This window comes from Epinephelus lanceolatus, chromosome 11 (genome assembly GCF_041903045.1).
Source record: "Epinephelus lanceolatus isolate andai-2023 chromosome 11, ASM4190304v1, whole genome shotgun sequence".
Taxonomy (NCBI): Eukaryota; Metazoa; Chordata; class Actinopteri; order Perciformes; family Serranidae; genus Epinephelus; species Epinephelus lanceolatus.
Genome location: NC_135744.1, coordinates 14,836,571 through 14,859,497, shown reverse-complemented (window position 1 = coordinate 14,859,497; position 22,927 = coordinate 14,836,571). Strand labels below are relative to the sequence as shown.

General features: G+C 42.0%; 1 protein-coding gene across 5 annotated transcripts in view; it reads right to left on the bottom strand.

The window, feature by feature from the left end:
- The window catches only part of cadm1a (cell adhesion molecule 1a), a 612,111-nt gene that overhangs the window by 37,452 nt on the left and 551,732 nt on the right, over window positions 1-22,927 (bottom strand). For 3 of the 5 annotated variants that reach the window (XM_033638931.2, XM_033638957.2, XM_033638939.2), the window contains one exon: window positions 11,642-11,674. The exons of the other annotated variants lie outside the window; for them this stretch is intronic. In XM_033638931.2, the coding sequence (XP_033494822.1) occupies window positions 11,642-11,674 (33 nt within the window). The remainder of the gene's footprint in view (window positions 1-11,641; window positions 11,675-22,927) is intronic. 5 annotated transcript variants of the gene reach the window in all.

Sequence of the window (22,927 nt, the reverse complement as noted above, 5' to 3'; positions counted from 1 at the left end):
TTAATGAATAATAATGCATCATATTTAATTATTATAATTTGTGAGCAGAATCTAAATCTGTGATGCACTTAATAACACGTCTCCGTCAGGTAAATTTAATAGTAAAATGATTTTCTTTGAAGCAGAAGTTCACAGTAAATACTATTGAGCTGCATATTTTTTTAGTGCTTTGGGGGCCTTCTGTTATTTTGGTGTGCAGTGAGTTAGATTAGCAACATAGTTCAATATTTTTCATATCCAAACATCATAATAGATCTATAGCTGTTTGGGGCCCAGGTGCACTGCTCAGGATCCAAGGAAGTGCAGTGTCGAGAGTGAAGGTGTTTGAACAAAAAGCTGCAAGCAGCAATACGGCATAGGCCAAGCAGTTGGCCTGCTTTAAACAGGTGTGTTTTAAATGGGTGCTGGTGAATAAAAACAAACAGTGTGTGCTTTATAGTATATAGTATGTTATTGGAACACAATAATTTGGATTTATACTAATTTACTGCCAGTTTATGACTGAAAACAGAGCTGGGGCCAGACTATTAGAAATACTGAGGGTGCTTTCACACCTGCCCTGTTTGGTTCGGTTCAATCAAACTCAAGTTTGTTTGCCCCCTAAGTGCGGTTTGTTTGGGCAGGTGTGAACACAGCAATCGCACCAAAAAGAACCAGACAGAGACCTTCTTGAAGAGGTGGTCTCAGTCCGGTTACAAACGAACTCTGGTGCGGTTCGTTTGTAGTGAGAACGTGTTCCGACCTGGATCTGAACCAACTGCAGTCACATGACACATTGTTTGGGTTAAACATGAGCATGTTACAGTCCTGGAGGATTATTAATGTGCACCTCCTCCTGTACTGCCTTAATATGCACATTCAGCACATCCAATGCATCAAAACATTGTTTTCTAGTTGGAGCCGCGCCTCGTTTTCAAACTGTATGGTTTGACTAAAATGAACAATGACAGCAATATAGTCCACGATGAGCAGCGCTAAAATCAACCTGCGTAGTTGTCCCTCCATTGTGACATTAGAAAGTGTCGCATTTATCTTGCAAGTGTACTCTTCTTCAACGTCTGCTTTACTTCCTGGATTTTTCCCACATGGAAATTCTGACCAATCAAGAGCAGCTTTCTGGGGCAAGGCATTTGATCTGGTCCACTTGTAAATGCTGCTGTGAGAACATGAACCAACTCTAGGCAATTATTCAACTTTGTAACAACATGAGTCCCTGATTCAGACCAAAGCAAGACAACTCTAGGTTTGAAAGCAGCCTGTGATTCAGTATTCATAAATCTCTTAGGTAGGTAATTTCACCCTCCTAAGAATTTTCTTACAAGCCACCAACAGAAGTCTGTATTACCTCTCTTAATATCGCCATTCACAATGGTCTTAATACGGTTTTAAAGCTTAACATAACTCTAGTGGATAAATACTAAATCCCTTATAAAAACATTTTTTTTGATAGTAACCAAACCCAGCATGAATCATTTGTGTGTGTGATTTGTTGTGCAATCCTCCCCAGTTCCTTGACATCCCTTTAAAACAAGTGCTCAAGTGCTGTTTGTGTTTTTTAAGGAGATATTTTTTTCTGTTTTGGTCAAAGTAAGTGAGAAAGGTTTTGTAATCAAGTTGTTTGTTCCCTCCTTTATTCTCCGAGTTGGTATAGCTTCAGCTCATTCTACTGTGTGAGCATTTACGCAGCTCTTTTTCCTGTAGTTTTTGTTTCGATTGAGCGCCTTTAACTCTGTGGGTCTCACAAGTGAAAATGACTTTGTACCACAAGAGCTTCCGAGAGCCAGAAGTGCAGCGGTGTTTATCCACATGCATAATAAAATCAGCCATTATGTTGGAGTTTTTCCAGTTTCTGGGTCTCTCTCTCTCATTTCAGCATCAGAGCTAAAGCTTAATTTATAAGAACACAACGTTTCAACACCCACTTCTCCAGTCCACTGGCAGCTCATCTCAGAGCCTCTTCTTTTCTCTGCCGCATGTTTAATTTGTTCCCGCCTGCCCTCCACGCCTCTTCCCCTGTACCTGGCCTATTTTAGAGGGAAATGGACAATCTCGGGAAGAGCCTTCGAGCTCAATAGTGTCTCAGCTTCCTCTCTCTTTTAGTCACGACAAGCGGGGCATCGCCATGGCAACAACATTTGAGAGGATATGGGGAGCCAGGCGGTCAGCGCTGATGGTTTTCTAACAGGATCTGACTTGGTGTCACACACTGGGCACGGAAATAAAGACATGAATTAGCATTTTTCAAATACATTGTCATTTTTGGAGATTGCCCCGTTGACACCCAGATTCTTAATCTTAATTGTTAATGACACCTAAAGGGAGCACAAAGTAAAAGGCACTCAAAATAATCACAAATTAAGTCTGTTTTTTAACATGAGTTATACACTAAGAGATGGTGTTGAAAACAAACTCTGGAGCTCACTGGGTCCAATCAGGCTAATTGATTATTGTCAACACCAGTGGTGATAGGTAGTTACAATGGGCCCCAGTGACCGCTCTTATAATGGGCCCTAAGACACAGGGTTATGTGCCTAAAGCTACCATATTATCTTATCATCACATGATCAAATAGAGACTTGACACTGGTTAATACCAACATACACATTACCCAGATGTCATCATCACATCTATATGACAAAAATACCAACGGAAATAAGGGATTATTCATCTAATTGTATAGTTTTTTATAGGTTATTTATAGTTTATGGCAACACATTCACGCTCCCACCTCGTCACATATCGACGTTTTGTTATAGACTTTCCACGTCAAGATATGACGTGAAAGGTACCCTGGGTGAGTTGGTTGTTGACGTTTGGGGACGCTGTGTCAAGTTCTGCCTGTAACATGCATTGTCTTCTTCCAAAGTACACTTCCGTTTTCACAGGAAATTTACCGTTTACATACAGTCTCCTTCAAAATAAACGCACTTCATTGGTACAACACCACAAGCTAACATTTTTTTTCCTAACACACGTGGTTTGGTTTAAGAAAAAAGAACAAGGTTTGGCTTAACACCTCCTGGGTGAAAGTCCTTCTTTGTTGGACACATCCAACACCACTCTCACCCACCCCACGTGGACTTTCGTCACCTCGACGGACATGTATTATGCCGAGGTGTCTGATGCCGCAAGTCACTACCCAAACGGCAGATTTTGATGACTTTGGAGCAAGACCGGGTTGTTTATGGAGACTAGGCGTATATTTACTAACATATTTTATTACAGATTGCTACTGGCTATTTTACAAAAAAAGAAAAGAAGATTGTGATCGAGATAGGTTTGTCTTTTCAAAGGCATTTACAGCAAATGACAAATGGAGTCTGTCTTTGAATACAGGCATATTTCTAAGGTATCAATTTAAAGTACTCACAAAAACCTGTTTTCTGCCCAACATATAGTTGGAGGGGCCACTCTCTCTATGGGCCCCAGTGCAACCAACCTGCCTGCATTGTCTACATTTAAGCCCCTGCTCAACACATTCTCATCTCAACCTGTCAAATATTGCTGCTTGAATAGTAGATATTCATGTCTACATATGATGCACTGGGTATCCTCCTGTGTCTGTTGCTGACGCTCCAGGACGCTGTGTGGATTTCTGCCTTGCATTGTGTCTGTCGTGCATACAGTCTTGTTCAAATTAAACTTCGAATGTTGCTTAAACACCTAATATTTATGTTTATTTCCTTGTGCAACAAAAACACTTGGTCAGGTTTAGAAAAAGACTTGGCTCAGCATCGTTATGGGAAGTGAACAGTGGGCTCCTGGGTGAAAGTCCGAGGTTTGTTGGACCCATCCACCTCCCCTCCTTGCCCTATAGAGACTTTTCAGCTCATTACATTACCTTGCTACCAGTGATGTTATAAACTCTAACTGCCTGGTGGCGGATCAGACCACTGCAAAAAGGGCCTTTTCGCGTCAGTGTCTGACGCCAAAATCACGGACAAAGTGGCAGCAATTGCCGAGTTAGGAATGAGGATGGACTGTATATGTTTGTGGGTCAGGCAGGGTGGACTGGATCTCCAAGGGGCCGGGTTGGTGCAGGTTTTAAAAAATCCCAACCTGGGCATCACTACCAGCAACACAACTTTATTATTAGACCAAAGCATTGGCATGAAGATGACCTTGATGAAGGCCAGAAGTTGATTTATATAGTGCTTTCATATAAAGCACTATAAAGCTTTACCATATTATCTCTTGAGCTACAGCGACTGCTGTTTATCTAAATTAAGTGAGCCCTTCAGTCAGAAATCTCAATAACATTGACTATTGTTAATGCAACTCATTAACTTGCTTTACTCAAACTTATCTGTTTAATGATCATGAGCTGCAGCTGTGTTTCATACAATTAAACAGCTATGAAGGTATTGTTGCAGGTGTTGCACAGTTTGTGGAGTTGATTCTTTATTTTCACAACTTCCTCTGGCCTAGCTGCTGACCCTCTCTGCCCCCGGGGACACATGTTACTGATGTGCTTATTGATGCATTTTCAGCCACTGACTCATCACTGACAATATTCATTGAATCAAGGCTTGAAATCCAAGTCAAAACAAAGTGATTCACTATTTACTGAACTACTGTCTGTATTGTATTCAGACTGGACACCCACATGGGTGACTGGCTGATCAGACCTCTCCTCAGGACTATGTGGGTGTATACGGACTGTGCTTGATTGATATGTCTGTCTCTCCTGTTTGTTTTCCACCTGTTAATGCTGCAATAACTGATGTCTTGTTCACATGTGGGCAGCAGAATCAAGCTGTGAACCAACCCTGTGACAACGCTTGGTCATTGGCCCCCGGCATCAGATACTGACGCACCAAGCACCCTTTAGCGTGGCAGACGCACCATGTGGTGGCATTGTTTGCAATCCAAGTAGCTACCGTAGTATATAAATTCAGAAAGTCCATATAGGGTGGACGGGAGGGAGGTGGATGGGTCAAATGAACTCTGTACTTTCAACTAGGAGAAAAGTCAATCAAGTTATTTAAATAACAATAAGTGTGCTAGTATAATAACAAGGAAAGATTATCCAACATGTTCTCATCCCAATTTGTCACATATCACCGCTTCCTCATCGGATTTTTACCATCTACATATCCCCCTGTGTCCACTGTTGAAGTTCTGGGAAGCCTCTTCCAACAAAGGGACGTCAACAAAAAGCACATGGTTAGGTTTAGGCAGGTAGGTCCAAACTTTTTGAAGGGGGGGAAATTAGATAATGTGAAAATACCTGGGGGCCAGCTGCTTCTCGCATCAAATGGGTGATTAAAAAACTAATCACATACAAATGAGACAAACGCAACAGTTTCATCTTTCATTGAAAAAGTATTCAGCTTTCTTGAAAGCAGTGGCCCTCGCTGTCGACTTAATGCTCCTCTCCTGTGGCTATGTTAGGTACCAAGCAGGAAATGTCTGCTGTTAGTTAACTGTTTGTTTGCTTGTTTACCGTGTTTATGAAAACACATTAGTTCTGCCATTGTGAGGTGACTGGACAAAATGCAAGTGAACTATACAGTGTAGCAGGCCACATACAGTATAGTATGTTTGAAAGACAAGTGGGGGGCTGTTTAAATTTGGTCTGTGGGCCGCCGGACTTTGGACATACCTAGGTTTAGGCAACAAAAGCATGTGGTTAGGCTTAGAAAAAAACACATCACTGGCTTTGCATTTATACGGGTAGTGTGCTTGTTGGGCCCATTCACCGCCCCTCCCGTCTGCCCTATAGGGACTTTCCAGCTCCTTATGTTGTCACCGGCTGTCTTTCAAACTGATGCTGTCCAGCAGCATATCAGTGTCAGTATTTGATGCGATGGGAGTGATAATGGGTTGCTCGACCACATCATAACATCACTTTTAACGCTAATATGGAAAACTTGTTCGCAAACAGTTGCATCCTTACGCATCCAGCCGCTACAGAGCAACAATATAATTCATTTGGAGTCGTGTTTGTGTCCAACTGATGAACATGATTTCAGCATTCCCTCTCTCGTAGCCCCATTTTGGTCTCTACCAACCCCTGAGGGAAATATTTGGCTCGTTAGCTGCTAAATGCTCCACTATGAGTTTTTCTTGATTTCTTTTTTTCTTTACATATTAACAATATACTACAGGAGAGGAAAAAATGACCTGACAATTTCATGTGTCATATAGTGAGGTATTAAAATGAACAGGGGACAAACACTTCACCTGTATTTGAATTAAATTGATGTCTCAATGCTGACCTTGAGTATATCTAAAATAAATGGCGTCTTGTCAACATCCCATTTTCATTCTTACACTTCACAGATCATTGTTGGTAACCTCTATAAAGCAGCTGGATTTATGGTTTTATCTCCTGGAGTGGAAACCACACAGCACTATTTTCAGAACAAACCAGTTTTAACCTTCAAGGAAAAATGAGCATGATGCATTTGATGTGGAAAATGTGGTCTATATGTTGTGGGCTTGTTCTTAAGGTTATATTTGCATTAAGAAATGTTGGAAGGCTCTGTTGCGTGTGTGTTTGTTGTGCGGCTGGTGAATGCATTAAGGAAAAGAAAAAGCAGGCATTTCACGGGTCAAAACATGATTTGTCAGCTGGTACAAAAAAAGAAAAAACCTGCCTAATATTTCCACTGAAAGCCCGATTTCACATCGGCATAAGCCTTGTGGAATAAGTGAGTGTTAATTATATTTAAATATTCGATACAACACCTGAACCTTCCGCTAATGTTCATTCACCAAAATCGTGTATGCATATTAATGAAATCCCATCTCCATCAATCCACCGTGAAAATCCATTCATCTGGTTTAAGCCCATGTTCTTTTGCCCTTTACAAATATTTTATGAGAGGGAAATATTGTAACTAAAAATCCTTTTTTTTTTTAAACAAAATGATATACAGTATGATAATGCAGTTATTAGCGTTACTTGGCATTTAGACTGGCAGTGGGCTGCTTAAACACACATTAATTACACCTGCTTCTTTGACATCTACTGCAAACAAAAGATGTACACAAAGTCAAACAAGTAACAGGTTTTCAAACCTCTTCAGCATTTCCACTTCATAATGTACTTAAGCCTGCAACGGCTGATTTTATTGGCCACTTTGCCACACGACATTTACACATCATCACCTTTTAAGTTGATATGACGACCTTGTTGGCAAAGAGTTGCTTATTTACACAACCAGCAGACACAGAACAACATTGTCATTCATTTAAAGTCCTGTTTCTGGCCACCTGGTTAATCTAAGTCTAATATTCACTCTCTTTTAGCTCTGTTTTTGATCTCTACTAATACCTTAGGGAAATATCTGGCTCTTTAGCTGCTAAATGCTCCACTATGTGCACTAGATACTCTCTGTCTGTCTGCTGTTTGATGCTGAGCAGGTAGTGTACAGAGGGTTTATCACAGCTTTTTGACTAAAAAACAGCTGCTTGCTGCGGCTGAAAACAGCACCATGAGCAGCATTCCTGCAAACCATGAATATGTTACTTTCGCATGTTTCATACATATATCAGTATTTCTAAAGTGATGAAGTATATGAGCTGACTTTGTAGTCACAAAGTGGAGGGGATGAGGGATGGCCATCATCTTGGTGAGACTCCTGCCAATCTGGAGACCACAGTTCAAGACTAACAAACAACAAAACTGGTTGTGATTTAGCAAATTGTTGCTGGTTTTTAGACAGAAAAAGGGTGTTTTGTAGCAACCTGTTGCTGTTATTCCAGCGGGGATAGTGCCATGAAAAGTGGTTGCTTTTCACAGACATTACTGCGTTTCCTGTCAGGATTGTAGAATGGAAAGCAGTTGTTTTTTACCAAGACATCACCCCATTTCCTTTTGGGACAGAGCCATGAAAAGCAGTCACTTTTTTACCAAGACATAGCTGTGTTTCTTGCCGGAATAGTGGAATGAAAAGCAGTTGGTTCTTACTGAGACATCCCTGAGTTTCCTGCTGGGATAGTGGTATGAAAAGCATTTGTTTTCTATCAAGACATCAACTCATTTCTGGTCAGGATAGAGGCATGAAAAGGCAGCTGCTTTTTAAAATTCATCCTGTGTTTCGCGGCAAGGATACAGCCTTTGTACATGGGCACCTGCTCTACCAGGTGAGCAAATGGGTGCACCGAGTGGTTGTTTTTTAACCAACATATTGCTGCTGTTCCAGCTGGAACTGTGCTCTTAAAACTGGTATTTTAAGCCCAAACACGGCCTTTTCTGAACCATAACCAAGTGGTGTCTGTGACTAAATCTAAACACACCTTCACCACAGCTTTGTTGAAACATAAAGTTTTAATGTTCCTCGAATGTGCATATGTAAAACATCAGTGGTTTGTAGAAATGTACAATGGCCACTTTTGTTCTGGAGATTTGGTTGCTATGAGAGTGAAGCAAGATAGTCAACAATGAGCTGACACTCACTCTCGTAAAGCTTTTGTTTAAATCTAAAAAGATCTTTTAGCAGCCAAATTCATACTGAATGATGGCTTCTGGAGCCAGCCTCAAGTGGCCATTAGAGGAACTGCAGTTTTTGGCACTTCAGCATTGGCTTCATTTTTCAGCCTTGGAGGTTGCTGCTTGCTTGTAATATCCACAGTCTTGATTCTATACAGCTGCTTATTATTGTATTTAACCCATAGTTTCTAGTGAAAGCTCCAGCTAACATACAGTAAATATATTCATGATGAATTACTGCAGTTAAATATTTCCACTTAAAAATGAGTATGAGCTGGGACACATTATAGTATCCAGGGCAACCGTTCAAAACCTCGTAAATGTTGAAAAACAAAAAGCATCTGTGGACCGGCCAATACAGGCTGCCAACATCATTTACAGGGAGAGGACCTCACTTCAGCTGCAGGCGTGTCTGTCTGACACAGGAAGTCAACAGCATGTCAGGAGGCACTTCAACGGCCTCCTATACCACTACCATCACTGTGATATAGTAAACATGCCAACCTATGCTGATTATATCAATTATTCTCATTCATGTAGTACTCCAGACGTCCCTCTCCCCAGCAACACTTTCCAGCTCCTCCTGGGGGATCCTGATGCGTTCCCAGGCCAGTTGAGATATATAATCCCTCCAGTGTGTTCTGGGTCTGCCCCAGGGCCTCCCACAGGTTAGACATGCCCGGAACACCTCTAATGGAAGGCACCCTGGAAGCATCCTGATCAGATGCCCGAACCACCACAGCTGGATGCTTTTGACACGAAGGAGCAGCGGCTCTACTCTGAGCTCCCTCCAGATGTCCGAGCTCCTTACGCTATCTCTTAGGCTGAGCCAAGCCACCCTTCTAAGGAAACTCATTTCAGCTGCTTAGATCCGCGACCTCATTCTTTCAGTCATTATCCAGAGCTCATGACCATAGGTGAGGGTTGGGACGTATGATGGACCGGTAAATTGAATGCTTTGCCTTCCGGCTCAGCTTTCTTGTCATCTCAACAGTCCGGCACAATGCCTGCATCACTGCAGTTGCCGCGGCAAACTCCTGATCCATCTTACGCTCTGTTAAACTACGTGACCAGCCACATATCATGCCGACATTTAAGGACAGCTTTTTTTCGTTGTTTTCTTTCAGTCACTGCCCAAGCGTCGGATTTCGATGACTTCATAGTGAGACCCGGTTGGTTTCAACAATGCTGTAGTCAACATGTGGAGGAAGGAAAAAGATCATGTCCAGGTGGAGCATTCCCAGCAGGAAACAGAATAAACAACCAATTTTCATGCCACTGACTGTCCCCGCTGGAAAAACAGTGATGAGTTGCTACAAAATACCCATGTCTGGTGCCTGCAGATCTGCTGCAACCACAGCAATGACTCACTAAATCGCAACCGGTGTTGTTGTTTGTTGATCTTTAACAGTGGTCTGCAGCTCTGTGGGTATCTTGCCAAGGTTGTACCCTGTAAATGTTGATAAGATACATATGAAACATGCAAATATAACTTCTTGGTGGATTGCAGAAGCATACAATGCCAACATTTTCTTCTGGAGAATGGGCTGGCACACACAGGCAGAGTGATTATGGTGGTAATCCACATTCAAATGAAAGATTACGTAATGATCTTCATTTACAGCTTCAGTCTGCAGTTCTACTGAATTTAACACTCACAGTTGGCAGTAAAAGAACTTGCATGAGCGATGGAAAGGGGAAATAGCTTTTACCTTAATGTGTCTGAAGGAATCAATTCTATATGCACGACATTTAAACACTGTTAATAATAAAACACTTCCTGTGCAGTAAAATACCATTTTAATACAGATCCTCATTTCTATAGTTATTATTTAAATTGTTTTTGGGTTACATAAGGATAAAAATGTCACCAGAGATTTGATTCTGACTATAATATCAAATGGGTACCTCACTCGTGCACTCCATCTTAAATAGCAAACCTAATTGTAAAATCTGCAGCACAAGAGGTCCGATGACTCAGGACATAAATTGCGAAAAAATAATTCAAACTGAGTGAGAAGAGCAGAAACCTGTCCATGTCAAATGCCTGTACCATTTTTAAACGGACCCCCCTGGGAAGTATGAGTCATCAAACTTTATCATTTAAAAAGATAGGCTGGCTGTTTTCTCTGAAACACTTGAGTTGTTTACAACTCGCACGCCTCGGCAATCACTGAGCCCATCTGGCCCTATCTTTAATTTTGATCAAATCTGACCATTCATTGAAAATAAACAAGTAACAGAGCATTAAAATCATGTAAATGTAATTTTTTATGGCAAGCAAGGCTGGATTACCATACCGGCAAAATGCGCTCAAAACCTCAGGGGACCCAAAGGTTCTTCTTGGTTTGAGGTAATCTGACAGGTGCGTTTGTTTTGTCTACCTATATGAAACCTTATGCATATTCCTGTATGTGATTGTGTTTAACTAAGCAGCCACAAACAGAAGGTTAATAGGTGCGCGTGGCTCATTTTCTGAAGCCCCTAATTTGATCATTATAGCAAGGGAACGAGGTCTGCTTAAAACTTCCTGATGGAGAAAACTGAGCACATGCTTAATAGAAAGTTTGTGGCCACAAGCTCATGAATTTGTTCACACAAATTACAAAACTGCTGCCACAAAAAGATGAAAAAAAGGGATGCAAATTAGGCAAAATGAGAAAATGATGCGTATCATCTTCATTCAAATTAATGAAAACCGGAAAATGAGGTCTATTTTTGCCTCCACACAGAATCGTCTCATGCTGTTGATATAATCAGTCCTGGCCTCAGAGTGGGTTTTATTCCTCTGTGGCACCTTCAGGGAACCACTGTAATTGGTTGCTTGGTGCAACCATTTCACATGTGTAGTTCCAGCAAGGAGAATGAGAAGCTTCTGTTTTTTTAAACAGGGTGTTTATGCAATGTCTGGATCTATGCAGTGACAGTAAATGATATAAATATATCTTTGTGGCACAATTAATGCAACAAAAATAAAACGTAGTCTGCCTGCTCCTTGGCAGGTGCTCTGTGGCCTCAAAAGACAGGTCTGTTGGATCAATACATGACTGACGCCAGGCACATAGCTGACATTTCCAGGCTGGGCAGCCTGGCACAGCTGTCAACTTTGCAACAGTAAAAGTAGGCATGCTGCAGAGAAAGGATACAAGTTAAAAAAAAAAAGAAAAAGAGAGACATAAAGAGGAAAGTAGAGATACCAACCATGAGCTGCAGGTTCAGTGCTGGGCGCAGTGTCTGAGCACACAAGGAGAGGACATGGCAGTTGAGGAGGGAGGTGTGGAACAGGAGGAACAGCATGCAAATAAAGGAGAAATGGGGGAGGGGGGAGGAGGCAGGGAGGGAGCGGGGCAGGGGGAGAAAACAAATGACACCCATAAGCAAGCATTCAGAAGACCAGAACATGACAAAAGACATAAGGCTTAAGGGAAATCAAAGGGAACCAAAGGCAGTGCAGAGATAAACATAAGCTTACACACAAACACACACATACGCACGCCAACACACACACGCACACAAACACTTCCCACTGCACAGGCTGGACGTTCCACTCAGAGGGGAGGGGGGCTACTGCTTGAAGAGATATGGACAAGACTATTATCATGTGCTTTAGGCAGCTTTGGTGTGGAGAAAAGACAAACTATCAAGAGGAAATAACTGTGCAGCTGTCCTGATGTAACAGTGTATGACTTGGAAAACACTTCACCACGTATTTACAATGTGAATATTTGGTATGGCAACGACTCAAGTTAAGTTTTCACAAAGTAACAGTGTTCAGTGGTGCAAACGACTTGGTATGATGATATATTCACAAATATGCTTTGATGAATTTTACCTTTAAACATCTAGTTTTCATTTTAAATGTACAGTTGTGACCTTACACTTAAGCGCTTGCACTAGCAGGAGGAGATCGGGTGCCTTTGCAGCTAGTGTGCAGATGTCCACCAGACGCATGAATGTTTTAGATGTCAGATTGCATGTTTCAGAAAAGGGGTTTCAGATGCTGTTGGATGAAATCTGACAAACACTTGGTTTGAAGCATGTTTTCACTCTGTCCAAAACCTTCATGTCTCCTTAGATGTTACATCTGTGCTGCTGTCAGCACCACAGCTGGTCAAGAGGAAAGTTAAGTACAACAATTTCAGTTTCTCTTAAGTGCTGGTTGAATTTTGACAGTGTTTTTATCCAGCCCACTCGCCAAAAGAAAATGTTGGTAATATATGTTTCTGCAAACCACAAGCATGTAACATTTGCACATTTTACACATATTATATTGAAGTTTCTAAAGTGATGTAATACATGAGGTGACTTTGTCAGCGGAGGGTGGATGGAGTGCCACCTAGCTGAGACAGCTGCTGAGCTGCAGGCTACTGCTCGAGACCAAGTTACCAACAAAAGCAGTTGTGTTTTAGTGAGTCATTATTTTGTTTAGATTTGCTTTTAGGCTCCAAAGATGAGTGTTTTTTAGGGACCTGTTGCTGTTTTTACAGCAAATGTTGAGGCTCCAAACCTGGGTGTTTTGTGACGACTTGTCGCAGGGGATAGTGCCACAAAAAGCCATTGTTTTTGCCTGTCATGTCGCTGCTGTTCCTTGTTTGATTGTGCCCCCAGAACCAGGTGCTTTAAGCCAAAACATGATATTTTCCTGACCATAATGAAGTGTTTTTTTGTGCCTAAACCTAACCCCACCATAACGACAGTGCAGTGGCGGCTGCTAGTCTTTCAAACAGGGGAAGCTCACTTTAAGTTCACATCATAAAATTTGTCATATTGTAGCGAGGCAGTAACTTATAATAGGAACATTTCATTGAAGCCGTTTTTCAACCACACTCATGCCATAGAACCACAGCAACACACACCTCAGAGATTTTCAGATGAGTTTACCAACGGTGAAAATGAGCTATATCGCTTATGGAAATAAGTCAGAGGACTCCACTCGCAAATATCTGCATGGGACTGAGCTCAAAATGCAACGATGCTGGTGGGTATTTCCCAAGCGCTGTCAATCACAAAGGGTTTCCGCATTTTAGGCAATTCCTCCAATCATCATGCAAACACCGAGCATCCCCTCCCGCCTACTGCTCCATTAGGTCCCAGGGAAGCTGAGCCTCCCTGGAAGTGATGATTTTGTCGCATTTACCCAATGACCGTCTCGCTTTGCTGCATGAAAAAAACCTGCTCAGCGCTGTCTCATAGGAATGCTTGGAGGCTCCGCGTCCACCGTGCTGATACGAGAATGTATGACAGGGAGGTCGCATTTGAACAGTGGTGATAAACAGCTGACGTTTGAACATCAAAGTCGTGATGTGAAACGCATCCTAGCGCATGTTTAATGTATTGTAAATCAATTCAATAGTGCATATTTGACCATTTCTTCTTTGAAAATTTAGGGGAAGTTAAGCCTCCCTTGTCTCAGAGCAATCTGGTCCAGTGTTTCCACTATGTGCAGTGATAACATGTAAACATAACATATCTGTAGTTTCCAGAAACATTTAATGTTGAACTGTATTCACATCTTAAATTTTGAATGTTGAATGCAAACAAAAAGTTTGTAGGTAGGTATATTATAGGAAGAAATATGTTCTATTAGAGTCAGAACATAGCTGCAGATTTGAGGCTGTTTGAGACTTACTGCAAATATAAGCAGTGAGACTGGCTGCATTGATCAGATTGATTTTATATCAGATCTTACCAACGCACAAAACAGAGAAAAGTCACAGCCGGACCAGGTGTGTAGCTATGATGTACTATAACAGTTACAATGAGACAGCAGACTACTGCACTCCAGGGAAACAGAAGCAGGGATCACGCCTTGCTGAGAGTGAAATGCTGTGCTGGAGGAAACATATGCCTTTTAAAAACACTTCTGAGGGAGACGCTTGCCACCGACAAATGGGGCTTGTCCGAAAGCATTGCTTTCTAAGTGTTTATCAAAGTGTGTCTGCATCTAAGTGTCAACTTTTAACACACAGTAAAAGTGCTGAAATTAATTTTAAAATGATAAAAGCAACATTTGGTCAACTCTGGAATATGGGCATGAAAAAGACATCAAAACAGATCATGTTCAATAAAGACAGTTTCAACAGCTGCAATGTCATTCCAAGAGGCTAAATGTACATTAGTGTGCCTTACGTTATCTTGGCCTTCTGTCTCAGTGGAGACACGAGGAAAGTGCCGGAAAAGCTATTAAGACGCAGACAGATGTTTGTGTAAGAGAGAGAATGATGCTCAGTGTGTGTAATTGTTCAGGGAGCAGTTTATAGGCCAGTGCAACACCTCAGCTCCGCTGCCACAGGCTCAGGGTGCGGGGAACGATCTCACAAGGTGAGACTGTTTTGAGTCCATCTCAGAATTACAGAGGTCTCTGAGGACCCATTTCTCTACAAGGTCCTCGAGTAGCTGAGTCATGTCAGTGCTAAATAACGCCACAGGCCAGTCATTACATGGACAGTTTCTTAGCATATTTTGTTGAGGAAAACTTACTTAAACAGCTGCTTCAAGCTTGAATCCAGATGAGCCAGTTAGTTTACATCACTAACCTTTGCCACAAGGCTAATCAATAAAGCATATATGAATCTGATTAAAGGATCCCAGCACAGACAAAAGCATTGTGTTCAAGTGACAAATAATAAAGATCGCACTGTGACAAGCTTATAGATCTGTAATTACTTTGCTTTCCACAGTAATTAAGAGCTGCAGCTCACCAATTTACCTGTTCTGGCTCTAATGTAACAAACAGGAAGCCAACTGAGCAGTTATCAATAATGGGTGATATTTACAGTTGCATATTAATTGTGCTGACATTCTTTCAGGCACAACAGGATTCCTGGAATCTATTGGTTTATTGTAGCCTATTTTGTTTTTGCGCAACATCATGGCAGCCCTGAAGAGAACAGGGTGGTTTTCTATTTAAATTTGATGTTGACTCCAAGTGCAGTTTGATCAAAAGAAAATAGTCAGTGTCACTTGTGAATTATTGAATGGCTTGCTTAGAGGAGACGGTTCTCCCTGATGATAACCATGGTATCTCACTTGCTGGTCTATCTCACCTCTCTGAAAATCACATTTGCGAGAGGGCATTACTTTGATAAACTGACCAGCATGTAAAGGGTTAATCTCAAAGCTGTCTTAAAGAAATTGGTTGGAGATAAAACACTTATTATCGTACTTGAAAATGAAGACTTGCAGTAGTTGGGTCCACATGAACACAAGTACAGACAAGAATACACAACGCATTCTCATCCCATCATGTCACATATTGCCGCTGTGTCAGTGGACTTTGATGTCTACATATTACACACTAGATATCCTCCTGCATCTGCTGTTGACTTTCCGGGACACCACAACCAACACTGGGAAGTCAACAAAAGCACGTGATTATGTTCAGAAAAAAACCCCATCATAGTTTAGCTCTACATTTATACGGAAGTGAACGCTTGGCTCCCGGGTGAAAGTTTGGGGTTTGTTGGACCCATCCACCTCCCCTCCCACTCGCCCTATAGGAACTTTCCAGCTCCTTATATCACATTATTTTTGGCAGCGTTTTAAACTGACGCTGTCCAGCCACTTGTCATACTGCCACAACAGAGGCCATGTAGGATAACACCACAGAAGGTTCTGTTCAGCCGTGCTACAAACTGACGCCACCTGGAGGCAAATCATACCGCTGCTAAAGGTGGCTTTTGGTGTCGGTGTCTAAGGCCAAAATCACTCGAATCAATCAATTTGACAACTTAGAAATGAGAACAGTCTGGAATAGAAATTGAGAACGGTCCAACCTGTTCTCATTCCCAACTCGTCAAATGCTGGAGCTTTGTCTGTTGTCCTCGGCATCAATTGTGAAAATTCGCAGGAAAGCCCAATCAGTCTTCTTTCAGCATTGGCAGTATAAAAACAAAATCGGGGAGTGCGGCAAAATGCTGCCTACCTACTTTTGTTTATACAGAATGCACCTTTTTTGGGGCAATGGGGGGTGTGAACAAGTGACAAAACATGTGGCTCAGCATGTGACGTAAACAGTGACGTGGGAGGGAAGCCGCGGCTAGTCAGGCGGCGATAGTCAGGCGGTGATTCTCTCCTAAATCGGCCCGTTCTTCACCGTCCCCGTCATCTGATGGTTAATGGCCTCTTCGTTTGTGAGTGCAAAGCGGGTGCGCAATTCTTTGTCTCCTCAGTTGCTCATCTTTACAGTGTCTGTCAGGTTTGTGTTTCCCTCTTGCTACTAGCTGCTCGCTAATTCCTGCTATCAGCTGTTTCCTGTTTATCCACCGTCAGTGGCTCGCACGTGCGGCGTCATCAACAGCTCCTCCCACAAGTCTTCAACAGCCCCTCCCATTGTGGAAGGCCGCCTCGGACTGTTTAAAATAAAAGGGTTCTGCCAATATGACTACCCTACGAGGCGGAAAATTGGGCACCTCGGATCAACTCGCCATTCCGCCTCTGTGTGTCTAAACGCTCGGAGCTTGCTGGCAAAACGGCCCAACATTCGCGGAAAATCTGGCAGTGTAAAAGGGGCTACTGACATACCAAGGCACACTTAAGCAGTGGACTGATTTTTTGACTTGCTTGCTTTAAGCAACTTCCGTACTATAAAGAGTGCGAAAATCCACATGGGACAGACAAGAGGACGGTGGATGGAACAAAAATCTCTCCCTGTGTGAAACCAAAAAGTCAATTTAATTATTTAAATAACAACACCATGTGCTAGTATGTGTAGCATACTTTGCTAGTTATGTGTGTCATGTGATAAATGTGATGCATGTCATGCGGCGCTATATTGCATTACTAAAAAATGTACTTATTTCAAGTCGAACCATGATTTTCTTCTAAACTTAACCCCATGCTTTGGTTCCCTAAAATTAAGAAAGTAAACCTAAAGCATTTTTACCTACATTCTAATTTTATTTTGAAAGAAGACTATGCATTTCCTGTGAAAATGGAAGTTTATTTTGAAAAGACACAATGCATGTAAGGTGCAAAAACTGACAGGCCATCCCTAAGCATCCGAAACTGACACTGGAGGGGTACCTAGAGTAGGGCCACTGACCAAGCGTCAGTATATGATGAGCTGGGAGTGAGGATGTGTTGCAAGGCCATATATTTTAAATGAAAATGGGGAAATGGCTGACTGGTGGATTTTTATTTCCATGGGATTTGACATTTTTCAACAGAACAGTCCAGCAGCCATGTCATGGCTGCACTGGTGTTCATTGGCATCAAAATGTAAAATGAAGCCTCTGTCCCTGCAAGCTTCAGTCAACAGAAAGGCAGCATGGCCTGGTAACCCTCATTACACTGTGGGTGGCAGCCATGTGGGACCATTCAATATGTCTGCTGCTGAGTGATTGCCTGTCCATTTTTGAGCAGCCTCCTCCTCATCCACCATCTCTGGCTTCACAGGTCAACTGAGACATCGGCAGTGTCCTCGCTGACATTCACAGACATGATGCGGGCACATCAGCTCCATTACTAGTTGCCACGCTTCCCATGAGCCCTTTGGTGACTCACTGTGACATGACATCCAGCTCAACATGCAGAGATAACGGCATGCCAATCATAATTGTATTGGCAGAAATGGATTAGGTGGAACCCTGTGGTGCTGAAAATGCCAACAGGCTGCTGGGTGTCCCCGCTGGCAGCTAGATTACTTTTTTGTTGGATCCACTTTCTCTAACCTGCCTTCTCTACTTTGGCTTTAGTTTGTGATTTCCTACATTTCCCAGCATTTTGCCGTCCCCCACAGAGCTCTGTTGATAGAGAAGCTGGTATCTCTTTCTCTTCAGCAATAGATTTCTCTCTGTAACAACTGTTGAATGTGGTGAAAAACAGTACAGCCAGAAAGAAACTCCATTTCTGAGTCCTGAGGAGCAAAAAGCTGAGACTGACTTATCATTTTTGTTGTTGATCAACTGTTTTTTGCCACTTTAACATGGGACTAAGGCAAACTCTGCAACCAAACAACAAAACAGACTCTTAAATGTAAGAGCAAACTGTATAACAGAACCTGGTTTGTCAATTGTGTCTTAGAGATGGAAATCTTTAGTTTGTCCAAACTGAAATCCTTGAATATAATACTGAACAGGTTTGGGCAAAATGACAGTATATACTGTGCAACAGTGTAAGTGAGTCTGCTGGTAGAGACTTGGCCATGATGTTTCTACCTTGAGAGCTATTCCAGGTAGGCTATGTAGCGTATTAGTGATTCTCATGTGATCCACCCATTTTAAATGTTATTACTCTTTTAAATAAGCTTTAGTCTTGGTTATCAGCGATATCACTAGAGGTCAGAAGGCTCCTGCTACACTGACGAGCATGTTCAGAATGCCGTTATCACCTTATTAAATAGCTAAAACTACAAGTTTCTTTATGTTTCAACAGTGCTTTGGTTAATGTGTGGTTATGGTTTAGGCAAAAAAAAAAACAACAAAAAACACTTGATTACGGTTGCGTAAAGATTATGTTGTGGCTTCGAATACTCATGTTTGGTGGCACAAATGCTGCTGAAAACGCCTTGATGTCTCGCTAATGAACGACTGGTGTTTTTGTTTGTTGGTCTCGAACAGCAGCCTGCAGCTTGGCAGCCGTCTCGCCAATATATCATGCCATCCACCATCCCCTTCACCTCTCAATGACAAAGTCAGCTCATATACATGTCGGGGCGTAACAAGAAACATGGCAGTTTAATGGCCGATGACCGCATTCTACACATAATTGTCGGGAGAGCTGCAGTGATTCATCAATGAATCGATTAGTTGTCAACAATTAAATTAATCATCAACTGATTTAATAATCGATTAATCAGTTTCAGTAATTTTCTCTGATTCCAGCTTCTTATATGTGAATACTTTCGGTTTTCTTGAGTTCTCTATGACAGTACACTGAAAATCTTTGGGTTGTGGACAAAACAAGACATTTGAGGACGTCGTTTTGGGCTTTGGGAAACAGTGTCATTCACCATTTTCTGACATTTTATAGACCAAATCACTGATCGACAATAAATAATTAGTTGCAGTCCTACTCATCTGTGTAGCAGGAGCCTTCTAACGTACAGTACAGGCCAAAAGTTTGGACACGCCTTCTCATTCAATGCGTTTTCTTTATTTTCATGACTATTTACATTGTAGATTCTCACTGAAGGCATCAAAACTATGAATGAACACATGTGGAGTTATGTACTTAACAAAAAAAGGTGAAATAACTGAAAACATGTTTTATATTCTAGTTTCTTCAAAATAGCCACCCTTTGCTCTGATTACTGCTTTGCACACTCTTGGCATTCTCTCCATGAGCTTCAAGAGGTAGTCACCTGAAATGGTTTTCCAACAGTCTTGAAGGAGTTCCCAGAGGTGTTTAGCACTTGTTGGCCCCTTTGCCTTCACTCTGCGGTCCAGCTCACCCCAAACCATCTCGATTGGGTTCAGGTCCGGTGACTGTGGAGGCCAGGTCATCTGCCGCAGCACTCCATCACTCTCCTTCTTGGTCAAATAGCCCTTACACAGCCTGGAGGTGTGTTTGGGGTCATTGTCCTGTTGAAAAATAAATGTCCAACTAAACGCAAACCGGATGGGATGGCATGTCGCTGCAGGATGCTGTGGTAGCCATGCTGGTTCAGTGTGCCTTCAATTTTGAATAAATCCCCAACAGTGTCACCAGCAAAACACCCCCACACCATCACACCTCCTCCTCCATGCTTCACAGTGGGAACCAGGCATGTGGAATCCATCCGTTCACCTTGTCTGCGTCTCACAAAGACACGGCGGTTGGAACCAAAGATCTCAAATTTGGACTCATCAGACCAAAGCACAGATTTCCACTGGTCTAATGTCCATTCCTTGTGTTTCTTGGCCCAAACAAATTTCTTCTGCTTGTTGCCTCTCCTTAGCAGTGGTTTCCTAGCAGCTATTTGACCATGAAGGCCTGATTGGCGCAGTCTCCTCTTAACAGTTGTTCTAGAGATGGGTCTGCTGCTAGAACTCTGTGTGGCATTCATCTGGTCTCTGATCTGAGCTGCTGTTAACTTGCGATTTCTGAGGCTGGTGACTCGGATGAACTTATCCTCAGAAGCAGAGGTGACTCTTGGTCTTCCTTTCCTGGGTCGGTCCTCATGTGTGCCAGTTTCGTTGTAGCGCTTGATGGTTTTTGCGACTCCACTTGGGGACACATTTAAAGTTTTTGCAATTTTCCGGACTGACTGACCTTCATTTCTTAAAGTAATGATGGCCACTCGTTTTTCTTTAGTTAGCTGATTGGTTCTTGCCATAATATGAATTTTAACAGTTGTCCAATAGGGCTGTCGGCTGTGTATTAACCTGACTTCTGCACAACACAACTGATGGTCCCAACCCCATTGATAAAGCAAGAAATTCCACTAATTAACCCTGATAAGGCACACCTGTGAAGTGGAAACCATTTCAGGTGACTACCTCTTGAAGCTCATGGAGAGAATGTACTGTATATCTATAATGCTGATAACCACTACTGATAACCAGTAGCGTAGTGCTAGTTGATAAGGTGAGTATACTACTAGGTAGATGTAGATATACTCTCCTATATTTTCCAATGGCTTTTTGGCTGATAGGTGGGTATACTGTAAACATCCAGAGAAAGAGGTGCGTTCGTGCGTTCGTTGTTGAAGCAAAAAAACGTCAATTTATGTTGTTATACCAACGTAGTGCGTTTATTTTGAATAAGACTGTATGCAAACTGTCCCTACCTAACAGAAGTTTGTTTTGAAAACGGACAATGCGTGTAACAGGCACAAGCTGACAAGGCGCCCTAGAACGTCAACAACCGATGCACTCAGGGTACCTAGCATGTCATATCTCGACGTGAAAAGTCCATGACCAAATGTCGATGTGTGTCGAATTCAGAGTGAGAATGTGTTGTGGATTTACCTCAAAGCACTGCTGTGCCTAAGAACCTATGACTACAAAGAGTTAATAAAATAACAGTGTCAAATACAGGATGTATAGGCACAATTCAGCAATTATTTGAACACATTTTAACTCGCTTCATGTATTCTAGGAGCTGAAAGGTCGTATAAATATGGATAAATGTGTAAATACTGAGTCAATAGTTGCAGATCTGTCTTCACTAGTGTACTTTCCAGATATTGTGAGGCTGATTACCTCCTGGCCCTTCTTTACGAGCTTCATCTGCTTTTGGCCATTGTGGAGTGCAGTAATACCTCCAGAAGACAATATACCTCCACATTAAGAAGATGAGTTGGGCTCCAGACTAGTGTTTTCCATGATGCTGAGTGCAACAATATCATTGACTCTCTCTTTGGGCTGTACGTCACATGATGCCACTTACTGCATTGCTATTGACCTTAATCAAATTAGTTATAGCTGGCTGCTCCAATTTCAAAATGGACAAGGAATCAAACCGAGCAAAATGAGAACAATATCACACATTATCTGGCACATTGTGTGCATGTGTTAGTCTGGAGAATGTGAGGTGGAGGCACATCTAAATTCACAAGATTCCTAAGTCACTTCACCAGATGGTGTTTATGTAATTTAAGACCCAGACAAATGTAATAGATAATTGTTTCTCTTCCCTTCCCCTCGCCTGTTTTGTTGTCCTGTCTGTAGTGTGGGTTAAATGAATTGGTTGTCAGCACTGTTTATGGTCCTTCATCAATTAAAAGTAATGCTAGCCTGCCGCCTGATTGTTCTTTTTGCACAAGGTCCACATTTATTATCTCTTTTCTTCATTCAGGGATTAAGTGGCATTGTTCATTCCGCAGTGTGCTGAATTGGGGGATGATTAGTCATATTGTGTTGATGGAGGAGAGAGAGGTGAGGTAATGAGAGAGATATGTGGGAGGATGAATGCTGAATCCCTACAAAGACAGCAGTGCGTTTGTACTTTTGGGGTCGGCTCGTGTTTCACAAAAGACCTCCTGTTGGACCGACTACCACTAAAAAGATAATAGACTGCTGCCCCTAAGGAGAGTGTGCAGCACAAAATGTTGCTTTTCAAGGAAAATCTTTCTTCACATTGACACAGAAATGGCATAAAAAAAGAATATGGACAGCAAAGCACACAGGAAAAGAAACAGAGGATACTAAAAGAAAAAAGGAGAAATATTCAATTCCTGAAAGGTGTTTGGAGAAATATAAGAAAACAAACATAAGAAACAGGAGACTTAATAATATTTCCTAATTGAAGAAGGTGGTCAGCAAGATATCTCCATTTAGAAATTTATTTAGTCGTGAAAATAGCAATTTAGTCATTTCCCCATGTCACTTTCTAAACCCTGCCAAGCACTTAAGAGCCATGTGTTGAGGTCTCTAATAGATTTTTTTAAAGTGCTCTATTCTGTCCCTCTAATGGGTAACTGATAAAAAAAAAAAAATCCCACTCTGATAGATTCATTTGGCAGTGGGCGGCACGCTGTGGGTAAATGAAATCAACTGGCAGAGCGAATTATGGCCATATGAGTCTGCTGCCTTCAATCTATATACACAGTAATAATGGAATGCC